Source organism: Danio rerio, chromosome 3 (assembly GCF_052040795.2).
Source record: "Danio rerio strain M-AB ecotype USA chromosome 3, GRCz13ab, whole genome shotgun sequence".
Taxonomy (NCBI): domain Eukaryota; kingdom Metazoa; phylum Chordata; class Actinopteri; order Cypriniformes; family Danionidae; genus Danio; species Danio rerio.
This window is the reverse complement of record NC_141023.1, coordinates 6,734,284-6,748,860: the sequence shown is the minus strand read 5'-3', so window position 1 is coordinate 6,748,860 and position 14,577 is coordinate 6,734,284. Positions and strand designations below refer to the sequence as shown.

The window sequence follows — 14,577 nt, the reverse complement described above, 5'->3', positions numbered from 1 at the left end:
AACAGAAAATGGGGGAAAATAAATAAATAAAAATAATAAAAATAAAGGCTAATAATTCAGGGGGGCTAGTAAATCTGACTTCAACTGTATGTATGTATGTATCAGATGGGGTGAGCAGAGGTCTCTGTCTTCTTTCCATTATCTACAGGACAGAAAGATTATTCAGCGCAGTGGTTCTCAAACTTTTTACACCGATTACCACCTCAGAAAGAAAGTGTGAAAGCAGATTTATTGCTAATAAGAGTATTTATGATTGTCAGACACTTTAAACATGATAAATACAGTTTGAACATTAACACTGTACTGTGCTTACAGGTAACATAATAAAAAATGTGTTTAAAGTTAAACAGCTGCTGAACTTAAATCTACAGCATTGACATATAGTAGCTGTTGATGGAGATTAATATATATTACAATTACTACTACATTTTACTATAGCATTCTTTGTGTGGGGTACCAGCTAGAAATGTTATGTTTGTCCTATGATGAGTTGAACTTAAGACGTATTCAAGGTTTGTTGTTGTTTGTGTTTATGTATTTATTGTCTGCTTAACATTAAATCTGAAATCATTAATTTACTGAAGCTGATTTCCTCCTGGCGCCCGGTGACCGCTGTAAGTCGCTGTTGCTGTGATTGTCCTCTAGATGGCAGTAGTACACAGCACACTGATAGCGGAGGCGCTGGAGGAAAAGCTCAGAACAAGCAACATTAAACTCGTGTTGAAGATGAGAAGAAACACAGAGGCTACACTTCAGCTTTTATCAACTCTAGAGAGATTATTTAGCGAACACGACACAACTCCTGCCTTTCTTCATTATATCCTGGCTCTTGACTGTCAATTCCTCTGTGAAAGCGATCAGGAATAGCGGACTTTTACCGTGTTCATATGTAAACAGGTAACGTTGTGTTTCTCTCCTTATTTATTAGTTCAGATTCCTACTTTCTCAATATTCAAGTGTTTTTCTCTCGGCTGTGTTCCTCTTCAGTGTCGGTTTTCAGCTTTGTTTTTGCTTGGTTTTGGCCACTAACCTCTTTATTAAAGCTCTCGATGTAAAAGCTTCTCGCGGTAAAAGCACAGGTTATGATTCCTGTTTACTTTCACACATTCTTATACTTCAGGATTTGTCTGATCTTTATTAGCGGCAAATGAAATGCTGTGTTCACTCATTTCACCCTCATGGACAAATACTGTAGTCATTTATAGGAAATAGTGTAGTATAAATACAAAACACCAACACTGTACTACATTTACAACAACTATATTACAACACAGCACAGTTTACTGCAGTAAAAACTCATGTTTACTACAGTATGCAGAGCTTTTTCTCATTTCACCATAATTACTGATGCAGCATTCAGTAACACAGTTGTAAATACTATAATAAATAAGTACACTTTATTATAGTATAGTTGAAAACACTTTAATATTTACAATAAATTACTGTAGTATTTTTCATGTGCTAGTCATGTAATTCTGTTTATCAAACATGTAGAGTTATGGGTAACATTAAAATAATTTATTTTCATTAATTGTGTTTACTAACATGAACAAACAATTAGTAATACATTCATTACGGTATTCATCTTTGTTAACATTATTTAAGTTAAACCATGTTGGTGCATATTAAAGGGCCATGAAACCCCCTCGTTTCAGCAGGGTGTTTTCACACCTCCACTTTGGAAAAAGTCAGAAAAGTGGGCGTGTCCAGCTCTGTTTAGGGGGGAATGTCGGAGAAACTAAAGTGGGATGGTGTGGGAGTGTCTATTTGTGCACGCGCGAGTTTCAGAGTCAAAATACACACCCACAGCGGACAATGTGACTGTGTTTACATGGACATCTGTAGTCGAATTATTTGCCAAATTATTAAAAGTTGGACTTTAACTGCAGTTTGGCTCTTTCATTCAGGGAATTCATTCATGCCTCTCGCGACAAACGAAATATTTGATTCAAGGAACTGCTCTAAGCGTGTATTTTTCATGCAATGTTTGATACCGCACGGCGAATGAGAGAGAAAAAAACTCCGCATTTCCCGGAAACTTAGATGCACACGGCAGGTAGCGTCAGAAAGCCGCGTGTGTTATTCCGGTCACAAAATGCGGTGCTAACATTTCTGCACTCAGTGCAATAGTAACTTAATTCGATACGAACAAACTGAATAAACAAAGAGCACTGGTCGCTCACTTACCAAATCTGTAGAGACAGGACAATCACCAGCAACTAGAGCCGCGTCTTTATGAAGAGAATACTACAAGCGAATTCAGATTTCAGCGTTTGCAGATGAGAACAGCTCTCAGGTAAACAATAATCCTCAGACACGTAAGTTATTGTTGTCGAGCATCGCGTACACTGTAATCCACACGTGATCCAGATAAGCTCTCACAGAGAGAAAATGAAAACGAAACTTAACGGCAGCAAACTATAAACGCAACACTTCACGCTTGTTTTGCCAACACAACGTGGCGTCTTTGTGGCGTAAACACGGTGACACTAATGAATATTAATGAAGTTCCACAATAGAGCGCGCTGATTGGTTTGAACCAAGCCTTACTCATGCATTAATGCATCACACTGTAAGACGTAATAAGACACACTCTGGCACAGACGTCCAGTCTGCACGCTGGAATACACGCTATTATGTCATGACCGTGACGCAGCTTCAAAAATTCGTTTCAAACAGGAAGTACGAATTTGCTTGAAATAACGCAAAAACAACCAATTTACACTTTTTAGTGAAATATAGGTGTCCTAATAGTGTTTTTAGCAGTGTGGGACACATATACGACTGTCAACAGCTCAAAACATGTGTTTTGGTGTTTCGTGACCCTTTAAATCTCTGTTCATTATCTAATGTTAACAAACACCGCTCTGGATTTTATTAATACATTAGTAAATGTTGAACTATGATTAATAAATGATTTACAGAATTATTCTAACTTAATCGTAGTAAATATATATATACTAATTGATAATGCATTGTTTTGTTTAAAATTGATGTGCTAAAAATAATTATTTATTAATGTGCTGTAAAAGTTATTTGTATAATAATAAGCCGTAATTCACTAAATATATAGTCAGCAGCTCGATGTGTTTTTCTGGTTCATTTTATTATCATTTTGAGCAGGAATCAAAGTTTGGTCAGTGGTTTATCCGTTTTGCACAGCAAATAATTATGGTATAAGTTAAACGGTTAAAATGTATCATGTTTTTATTTTGTATTATTAAGTTTTGCAGCATAAATGTGCAACTTAGGCATGGGACGATAATAGTTTTCTAAGGTATACCGCGCTTTGCAAAAGTCACGGTTTTGAGATTTTCTGTAATACCATTCTCAGGGTATGTGTAAGATTTGATGAAGACAGCAGAAGTCAGTGATTCATTTTAATTATTTAGCCAGACATGTTCACTGCTCCAAGATATTTTAAATTTCTAAAAAAAATTAAAGATATTGTTTTTAAAGGGGGAACAATTGTTGTATTTTACCCAAAAATTTAAAAAGAATATATATTAAAGCAGTAATCACAATACTGTGATAATCAATAGGTGCGTTCGACATGAAGCTCAGCTGCAGCCGGTGATCAACGAGATTAGCCGAGCGCAGGCGGGGGCGGAGTTGAAAACGGAGCCGTCAAGACGGACAGCTGGACACTTCGGGACTCAAAGTTGCTGCAGTCATGATGACCGATCACATGGCGTCATCATATTTTTTTTTTGTTATTTTTATTTATAACAACAAAACATTTACTAATAAAACAGAATACAGTTTCTACAAACTGTAGTTCCTTTTTAAACAATAAGAGAGAATTATGAATAAAATATATAACAAATGCATGAGAGAAATAAGAGGAAATGAGAGGTTAATATAAACATAAAAACGAACAGGTCTATTAAATACAAAGCAATAAGCATAAATTCTAGGAGTTAAACATCAATCTTTAGGCTAATACTTCCTGTTTGAATATGCTAAAAATGGGTTTACATATATGTACATTTATAGATATAAAAGTTTCCAATGTAAAAAGCAAAACAAGGTGTTTTGATTAGGTCTTAATAAATGACATTATTTTGGATGATGAATGAATTTTCAAAAAAGCATTTTAATCCAAAAAGATTGTGTTGAAAAGAACAAAAGGTAAAATAAGTGAGCTATGTAGAAGTTTCCCAGAAAGAGCAGGTAGCCTTTAAACTGCTAGACAGGAAATTAAATATATATTTATATTATAATAATAAAACCATTTTATAATTATTTAATAAAATAGTTCTTTAATTTGTTAAGAGAGCTTTAGGGTGGCAGGATCAATGATGATGATTTTCTTATTTCAAGTCTGTAAGACTTATTTGAGTTCATATTTAGGTTATTCACTAAAATATACACTAAAATATATCATTTAAATCGTTCATGGAGATGAATGCAGTAAATAGTCTGTATAAAAAAGTAAAAAATAAACCTGTGCAAATAAGCTAACCTTTATAACCAGATTATTTAACAAAAGATGATTACTGCAGTAAAATATTTGTAGTCTTTTAATAAGCAAGATGTGTACAGGATAGAGAGGGTGTGAAAAGTGAATTGTTTGTTTTGAAACTTTTGAATCGGAATTTGTCCAATTATAAACCCGAAATACACGTGTTTGTTGTCATGTGGTGAACTCGGCCAATCGTGTAATATCGGTGTCGTCATCAAAGCTCCTGCAGTCGCTCTTCAGAAGCTGCACGGTCTGAGTTTGCCGTCTGATCTCGGAGCGCTGTCGCGGTACTTTGATGCCACATGTGACAGTCACGTGGCGTCGGCGCAGCATTAATCCGGACAAGATTTCTAACCAGAATGCACCGCTTTAAGACAGATTTCGATCGATCTGCGCAGCGCTGCATGAAGTCGAACGCACCTAATGACTTTCCCTACCGTGTGTGGAGTCATGTGACCTAAGGCTGAATTACACTTATTATATTATCATTTATACTTATTTTATTATTTTGAGATTTGATATTATATATCTGCCATGGGCACATGTACAGTCCAGCGTAGCCTTCACATACTCGCACACCAGTCAACAAAATGTACTTATTCGTCACAACAACAAGTAGTGCACGCTTTGTGATTGGTCAGTTTGGTAGCGGTGATAAGAGTGTGTGGTGCAGAGAGCCACATTTTAGGCAATGTGTTTTAATTTCAGTTGTTTAGCGTTGATATTCAATAAGTAATCACAGATAGTAGATAGTGTGTGTTTACTTCAAACATTTTACTTCATACATTCAAAAATCAAGTAATCCACCCTACATTCACAATCTCTCACTTGTAATGTGTGAGCATATTTACTGTACAAAACTTGTCAGTGAACTATGAGGGCAAAAAACATAAAATCTGTCAATAAAATAATCGTTCATTAACCGTAATCGAGTAAAAATATTCAATCAATCGAGATTTGTGGTCAGGAGCGCTGTGCGACAGGCCAGAGTCACGATGGCAGTCATTGGGAAATGTCTCGATGCTCCCTATAGCCAGCCCGCCCCTGACTCTGGTGATAAACGCTAATGATAGATCTTCCTTAGTAAAAATAACAGACCTAATAAACTGGGCTACTAAACTGTCGGAGGCCAGTTTTACTTAATAAACATTCCTACGTCTAAACTCAATGTAAAACAAGGTCCGCTTATGCCTAGTTCAGACTGCATGATTTTAGCCCTGATTTTGGCTCGCCGACAGGTTTTGAGAAATCGCCGACAAATGCCTGAAATCACAGGCAAATCGCTGCTCGTGCACGTGAGTGACAATCACACAGTGTGAACTATCAAAGACGCGATCTGAGAGAATCGCCGATGAGTCGCCGATGCCTGCGAGATAATTGGCATGCTGAATATCTGGAGCTGTCGGCGATTCAAATCATGCTGTGTGAATTGAGTTTTGACTGAAATTAACATCAGCGATCGCCTACAGCCAATGAGAGAGCAGCTTTCACTTGTGTGTGCGTGTGTGTATACCTGCTGCAGGCCAGCGGGAGGTTGGGGTTAAAGTTAAAAGCGCTCTTTTTCGGTTTATTTGGACCCACGAAATGGAGGAAAAACTAGTGGAGGTTTGACAGGACTCAGGAGCAACCGTGTCTGTTTGACATTTCATACGGAAAGAAATTAGTTTATTATCAACGTTGAGGAGAAATGGCTAATTCCCTTTAAACCCAGGTGAGCAAACATGTACATGTTCTACCCCATTAAAGGCTTCTTTCTCGTTATGTAGTTAATAACAAAAGATATACGACGTGTTTTTGGCTGTGAGACGTAGTTTGGACGAAGTTGTCGGCGATTCTTCCTATCGTAAAGTCATGCAATGTGAAAGTCCCTGTCGCCGATCCATCTTGCAGTGTAAACAAAGCAGCGACGAAACGCTAGCCCAGATAGTCAAGCAGTGTGAAAACATCTGTGACACGACTACTTTGAAAATCATGCAGTCTGAACTCGGCATTATATGCTTCAGCGCCAAAAACAAAAACTGGTCGGTTGTATAACAAAACAGCAGAAAAAGGGAAGATTGAGTGCGTTGAGGATCTGTCCAATGTATTATTGAGCCTTTTCTAATTCAAAGTTTCAGGTGGGCCTACTTTGTGTGTGAAGAGCAGGTAGTTACCCTCTCTTCTAGGGCTGCTCGATTATGGGAAAAATCATAATCACGATTATTTTGGCCATAATTGTAATCACGATTATTCAAAACGATTATCAGTTGAAGTCAAAATTATTCGCCCTCCTGTGAATTTATTTTTATATATAAATATTTCCCAAATGATGTTTAACAGAGGATTTTTTACAGTATTTCCAATAAAAAAAATTTCTTCTGGAGAAAGGCTTACTTGTTTTATTTCAGGTATAATACAAGCAGGTTTAAATATTTTGAAATCTATTTTAATAGCTCGATATTATAATAATAATAATAATAATAGCTAAAACAATCAATTCAAATAAAAACACAATAAAAACAATTGAACACAATACAAGCTTTAAAAATGCAATCGGGTCAAAGAGAATAGGCTGTTATAAACAGATGTGTTTTGAGCCTGGACTTAAATTGTGAAAGAGAGTCTAAGGCCCCGTTTACACTAATGCGTTTTAGTTTGAAAACGCATAAGTTTTGCTACGGTTACGCCAACCGTCCACACTACGCCGGAGTTCTGAAACGCTGCTGCTCCGTCTTAGTGTGGATGAGGAAAAACGGAGACATCTGAAAACGGAGGCGGGACTGCTGAGATTTGCTACCTGATTGGGGCTTTTGTGTCATTGCGTATCCTTCCCTTATTCGTCAAGCCTCTATCACATGATTATAACACATGGCTTTAACGCTACTGGAAAACAGTACTGTAAACAACAGAAATGGGAGTGTTGTTTGCACTATTGTCTGTTTTAGGCGCCATTGTGCAGTTATTCATTTGTTACGTTTAGTAACAACTCGACCTCGTCGTCTGTCCACAAAAATACCTCTCTTGCTTTCTTTGCCATCGCGTTTAATGTTCAACCGGTGTTTGTTGACTAACAATAACCAAAGGCCGAGCGAGACACATGCTTCCAGTTTATACTAGAACGTGCATGCCCAGACTGCGCGAATGGTCACGTGATATACGTTTTTGGTGGCATAGTGTGGACGGAGATATGTTCAGAGATGCTGGGTAAAACGCTAGGGTCTCACACTAGATGTTCCTCGATATGCCATCCATGGTTGAATGCGTTTTTTATGAGGTTCGCACATTGTGTGACATGCCACCATTCGGTACCATGCGTTAGCAACGTATTTAACACATTGTAAAGACCACTTGATGTGAATTCAAATAATAAACAGTTGAGAGATGCTGTTGTTGATGGCGTCAGCATGTGCTACAGTCACAGAAGATTTCCAACGTAATACACCATAAGTAACTGTGAAGAGCATGTTGTTTTACCGTGAATTAAGTCATCAATAGAGCTTATTAAAGAAGAAAATCACACGTGCGACTAAATCAATTTTCCACTTCGCACAGGTCTATTTTTAGTCACAAATGCGAGCAAAATGGTCGCACTGTCGAGCTCTGTATCGATATGAACGATACTGGAAAATATCGCATCGCGTTGGGGAATCATATTGATATATCACCATAATCCAATATACCGCCCAGCCCTAAAATCCACCACTTCAAAGCGACACATTATAATCAATGCATTGTCTAAACATGTGTAAAAGCATCTAAAGGTAATGATGAAATGGTAATACGGTTGATTTTATACGACAAGTGTTTTAAAATGAATGATTGGAAGATCAGTGTACCTTGCTTCTGAAATGAAGTTTACAAAAATACACCAAAAGTGATCATGAATGAAACTTTAGTGGTGGCTTTCACTTTCTTAAATAATTCATTTTAAAGTCTTTTTATTTTTATTTCAGGCCTGATGGAGGAGACACATGAGAAAATCATAGAAAATACACAGTCACTAAAGAGAAAAGGCAAAAAGTGTGTCACCTGCACTCAGTGTGGAACAAGTCTGTTTAACAAAAACAGTCTCAGAAATCACATGATGATCCACACTGGAGAGAAACCATTCACATGCTCTCAGTGTGGGAAGACTTTTAGACACTCATCAAACTTTATTAATCACATGAGGATCCACACTGGAGAGAGACCACACCAATGTGATCAATGCAGCAAAACATTTTTGACGGCTTCATACCTGAAGAAACACCTTCGAAATCATACAGAGGAGAAGCCTTATTTATGCACTGTGTGTGGAAAGAATTTCAGACATGAAGATAACTTAAGAGATCATCAGAAGATCCACACCGGTGTGAAAGAGCATATTTGCTTGGAGTGTGAGAAGACCTTTCTTACGGCTGTGAAATTGAAAATACATGAGAGGACTCACACTGGAGAGAGACCTTACAAGTGTTCACACTGTGACAACAGCTTCAGTCTGTTAGAAAGCCTGAAAAGACATGAGAGAATTCACACTGGAGAGAAACCGTACAAGTGTTCACACTGCGACATGAGATTCAGTATATTAGAAAGCCTGAAAAGACATCAGAGGACTCACACTGGAGAGAAACCTTACGTATGTTCACACTGCGACAAGAGATTCTGTATATTAGGAAACCTTAAAACACATGAGAGGACTCACACTGGGGAGAAACCCTACATGTGTTCACACTGTGACAAGACATTCAGTATATCAGGAAGCCTGAAAAGACATGAGAGGACTCACACTGGAGAGAAACCTTATATATGTTCACACTGCGATGAGAGATTCAGAGATTTAAGGAATCTGAAAAAACATGAGAGGATTCATGCCAGAGAGAAGCCTTGTAACCTTGAAGGTGTAAGGGTCGCCATAGTCTAACAAAACTGCGTATCTGCTTTGTTTCTTTTCAGATAATCAATTTAGACACGTGCAGTGAAATTAGCTCAGTTTTTGAGTATTATGATCAATAATAATGAGTTATTACTAATTATGAATATTCAGAATTAACTTGTAGTTAATTTAACTAAATAAATATAACAATGACTCTGTAATTATTAATTTATTTAGAAAGGGAATTATAACTACTCGTGAAGTAGATGAATAGTTTATAAGTTTTAGTAAACTTAATCCGCTTGTAGCAAGAGTTTATCGTTAAAGGGACTTTTTCTGTGAGGCAAAACAGATAATCCAGCGTGGTTATAGCGTGATTTATTGACTAGTCTGACATAAAACAACCAAACACACAAACATAACAACAAAAACAGAAAAAACAAGGAAATGAAGAGTTTAGATAAAGGAATGGCAAATCTAGCTCAGTTCCACGCAGCTATTAAAAACCACCAAGATTTGGAGACAGGACTTGGGTCTTGATTAGGGATGTAACAATATTGTAAATACCGTCATACCGCAATAATATTTTTTTTCAATATTACTGTCAGAAAGCCCACTAGGAACCGAAAATATTCAGCGAGTTTCACACGGACTGTTATTAGCGGTGCAACTTCCCATACTCGGATGCCGGGCCAGATCCCAATTCGCTCCTTTTCTTCCGACATATTGTGCGTTCATGCACCAAGTACCACAACATGGCACTGACTGCTTAATAATTGTTATTAAAGAAGTTTGAAGAGGATTACTTCTTTGTTGCCTGATTCTCTGACCGGAATCAATGTCCATATTTGTCCGCCAGTAGAACTGTAAATTTACTTAGTTGACAGAGGCATAGTACCCCGTCACAATTACCGTAGGCGCATGACTCAATAAAACTATATTTCTGAGAAAAGTTTGCTCAGGCGAATGAAGCGAACGGGAGGTATAGCGGGAACTACAATTCCCATCAGCCTAGGCGTGGCCATCGTCCTTTGCGGTCTGTTGTCGCTACAGATCCAGTAATGTGGAAATGGAGTGTGCTGCTAGTAGCGGGGAAGAAAAAGAGCTGGAAACGATCGAACCTAAAGCGGGTTTTAAATCGGATGTGTGGAAGCATTTCGGTTTCTTTCTAAAAAGATATGAAAAAGGAGAAAAGGTGACAGACAAAGACAAAAACAGTATGCAGGCACTGCCAGACTGTGGTGAAATATAAGTCGGGGAATACGACTAATAACAGTCATGGGGACTGCAGAACACAGCACACTGTTCAGATTGATGCAGACATTGACTTGTACCGCAAAGAGACCTCTATCTCACTCATGGCTTGTCCTCTCAAGTGGTGGAAAGACAATGCACAACGTTACCCACTGCTGTCAACCTTGGCTAAATCATATCTCTCTGTCCCAGAAACCTCAGTCCCAAATGAGAGGGTTTTTTTTCTGTTGCAGGGGACATGCCCAGAGATCCCAGCTTTTACCAGATTACAGTTATATGATCATTTTCCTTAAATAAACCATTTCTATCTAAGTGAGTGAGTGATTAAATGTTGAATGTGATGAGTTTTCAACAATACTAAATTAAAACTTATTTTTTTTATATGATTTAATAGTTTTTTGTTATTAAAATTGAAGTTCCTGTTTTAAAACTTACAGATAGATGGCTAATTTGTATGTCATTGATATGTTCAGTGCTAAGGTAAATAAACACTTTTGGCACTTTTTTCGAGTCTTTTCATTAGTTTTGTTTTCCTGTAAATCACTCAATAAATACCGTACCGTGCCATTCACACCGAGGTATTACCGTACCGTGAAATTCTGATACCGTTACATCCCTAGTCTTGATAGATAAGATGGCAGACTTGGGGTCACAAACTCATGTGGACTGACCCAGTGCCTTTTAGGGGTCATAATTTCCTCTGGACTGTACGTTACACACGTGTGATAATATGAACACAAGGACTCACTCAACATCAGGCCCGGATTGGCTAATCGGGAGGACCAGGAGAATTCCCGGTGGGCCGGTCCGTTTTTTGGCCGCGAGGGCCGGTGTCCCTATCTCCAGAATCTGCTGCTCTCAGCAATCACACTTTTTAAATTTATTTATTTACTTGACCACAGCCTTTTTATTCATTATTATAACGCAACTCTTCTCTTTTGATCTATTTTAATGATGATAAAACTCAGTTGTGTCATCATTCATATAACAGTTGTTGTGGTCGAGCGGATAGCACGTTAGGTTAAGACGCCGCGGACCCGGGTTCGATCCTCGTTAGAGTACTTTAGTGTTTTCATTTTTATTGATAAGACATATAATACTGTTAGGATTGTTGAACATTTGAAGTTCTAAAGCAGCTGTTTTCTCAAAAAAAAAAAAAAAAAGACGTGATAGTGTCATTAGAAACTGATTTGGAAATATTTATTTATTTACTTATTTTAATATAGTCAGTCGTGAACTGAGGTGGGCCGGTCAGAGACTTGAAACTCCAGAGCTGAAAAGGTGTCCCACTCCGGCCCTGCTCAACATCCAATTAACTCCAGAACAAATGAGTAACAAACTTTTCTTCCAGACAGAAATGAATCCTTTCTGAAATCCATTTATTAAAAATCGACAGACAGACTTTTAATTTCACTACACGACACTTGTATGACACCTGAAACTGTTTATATTGAACACACGTTAATCATGAAATTAAATCTTGCATTGGTTTGCCATGAATGTTTGTCACGTGTGGGATGAATGAATGTTGAAAACTTCTTGTAGCTGACGCTGATTGGTCAGCTTGTCATTTTGTTTATTGGTTTGTATTTCATTATTTGAATGTGTATTGGTATATGTTTGTTACTAATTTCTTTGTTTCCGGTTGGCTTGAGTGGGAAGTGACATGATTCTCGTTGATTGATTTAACCTGCGAGAGTTTGTATGGTCACTCAGGATAGTGAGATCTCAATGATCTGTTAAATGCTCCTTCTTATTCTTATTCTACAGCTGGTTATCAGGCCAACACGGAAAATTAAACATTGTTTTATATATTATTTGTTATTTTGATGTCCTTTTGATTGTGTTTGTGTGAAACATTTGGTTTGTTCATTTGTTTATCTTTTAGTTTTCACAGTGTTCAATAAATGAAATGCATGGTGGATATCAGTATTTGGAAGCGTGGACTGTTTATTGACCGGCGGTTAGTTACTTTTCTCCTCCTTTCATTTGCTTTATCTATGAATTAAATCAAACAAATGTGAAATGTATTTTATTACCATTAACTTTTATACTTTAAACTTCACCATTAAGTGTCATAACGTGAGGAGTCATACCGAGGGCCAGACAGAATTTGCAGATATTTTTTTGCTATTTCTGCGCAGAATTTTGTGGAAGATCTGCAGGTTTATGAAGAATAATTTTGGGAGTGTCGTAACTAAACACTTAATATATTAAATGAAAAGTCATACCTTTAACTTTTATTCAATGTTTAAAATCCAAAAATCCAAAAAGATCCACTTATTTAGTAAACAAAGCAAGTCTCTCATATAATATATCAACTAAAAGACAGAAAATATTACTTCACAAACTGTATTGTAAATAAATCATAATGAATAAATCAGTAATATTGCTGAAATTAAGTTATAAACTGAATAAGTATTAATTGAAACACATTTACACCAGTAAATAAATAGACTCAATGATGGGCTAAAACTGCAGATTTCTGTTCGCACAGATTCTGTGTGGGCCGAGTCACACCCTCACACTCCAATAAATAAACATTTTTAATTATTGCTAATATCAAATATATTCACACTGGGCCAATTCTATCATATATCTGATTTGTTTGCCTGTCCGTTTACACCAGGGGTCACCAATCTCAGTCTTGGTGGGCCGGTGTCCCTGCAGGGTTTAGCTCCATCTTGCCTCAACACACCTGCCTGGATGTTTCAAGTATATCTAGTAAGACCTTGATTAGCTTGTTCAGGTGTGTTTGATTAGGGTTGGAGCTAAAATCTGCAGGACACCCGCCCTCCAGGAACAAGTTTGGTGACCACTGGTTTACACATTCTTTTAATTGTGACCCATATTATATTCGTCTGTTTACACTTGCCATACAATTTACGATTTCGCGCTTGCATAAAGGCGGGTTCTAGCATCTGCGCCACACTAGCCACGATGGAGGAAATTGTCTTGCTTTTAGCTCTGCTAAATGAGCGAAGTTCGCCCAACTTTAAAATGATTTTGAGGAGGAGAAGGGAAAGGGTCGTCATCACTTGTTGCGTCTATGGTTTATATATGTTGTCCTCTACTGACTCATCTCCCCACAGGGCACACTGAAAAAATTGTTCAGAAATGATTCCTTGGATTTACTAAATTATTTTTACGTTAAGTGGCTGTAAACAATTTATTTGGGCTGAATTTAAACAAATAAATAAAGTAGAATTTTATTAAATTTAATTTGTTTAAATTCAACACAAATTGTTTACAACAGTTTTGCAGACATCATGTTTTTTCAGTGCATGAATGCAGGTAACTTCTGCTGTCGACCGCACTGACCACTTTCTTCCTCCATGTTACCTCTGTTGTTGTTGTTTACCGCGTTGGCTTCTGCACACACACTCTGCCTACTCCATCATTAAAGCGTGAAGTACCACATTGTCGCGAGTTTATTGACGTACAAAGTGGAACTCCTCAATAAATCTGATCCACCGGTTTCTGCCTCAAAATGAGCGAGTTTAAGCCACTTGTACATCCTGGAAGCGTTCAGAAAGAACAAAACACAGGCAAAGAAACTCGACACAGAGACACATTAACACCTCACTGCCAACTAGCATTTCGGAAGTGTTAATGCAGAGCAACAGAGACAGTGCGCAGAAGTATAAATGCACAGCTACGCGCGTTGCATGCGCCGTGGGTTACGCCGGTCACTTGACGCAGAAGTATAAACCAGGCTTTATACTTCTGCGCGTTGTCTCTGTCGGTCTGCATTAACACTTCCGAAACGCTAGTTGGCAGTGAGGTGTAAATGTTCCTCTGTGTCGAGTTTCTTCTTTGCTGTTTTGCTTTTCCTGAACACTTCCTGGATGTACAAGTGGCTCAAACTCGCTCATTTTGAGGCAGCAACCGGCGGACGTGCAACAACTTTAACTATGAGGTAAACACAAAACAAAACTTTTCATCCGAAGCTCCTTCACGGGACTCCACACTTGTAAACAATCGCTACATTGGGGTCGCGCCATTCGCGCGGCTCTTAATCCCGCCC

General features: G+C 37.8%; 1 protein-coding gene across 3 annotated transcripts; it reads left to right on the top strand.

Moving 5' to 3' along the window:
- Positions 1–696: 696 nt before the first annotated feature.
- Positions 697–12,482, top strand: LOC553509 (uncharacterized). Of its 3 annotated transcripts, XR_015480267.1 has the most exons (3): positions 697–897; positions 8,398–11,303; positions 11,857–12,482. XR_015480267.1 is itself a non-coding variant. In XM_087243821.1 (2 exons), the coding sequence occupies exon 2, from the start codon at positions 8,403–8,405 to the stop codon at positions 9,342–9,344; it is 942 nt and encodes a 313-aa protein (XP_087099947.1). In that variant the 5' UTR covers positions 697–897; positions 8,398–8,402; the 3' UTR covers positions 9,345–12,482. The 3 variants fall into 3 exon arrangements, 2 of the variants coding, with proteins under 2 accessions (XP_087099947.1, XP_087099948.1); XM_087243821.1 differs by having other exon boundaries at positions 8,398–12,482; XM_087243822.1 differs by lacking the exon at positions 697–897 and adding an exon at positions 7,660–7,690 and having other exon boundaries at positions 8,110–12,482.
- The last annotated feature ends 2,095 nt before the right edge of the window (positions 12,483–14,577 follow it).

Bases quoted from the DNA above. Each gene is read 5' to 3' on its own strand.
- LOC553509 (XM_087243821.1), top strand. From the start codon at position 8,403: ATGGAGGAGACACATGAGAAAATCATAGAAAATACACAGTCACTAAAG.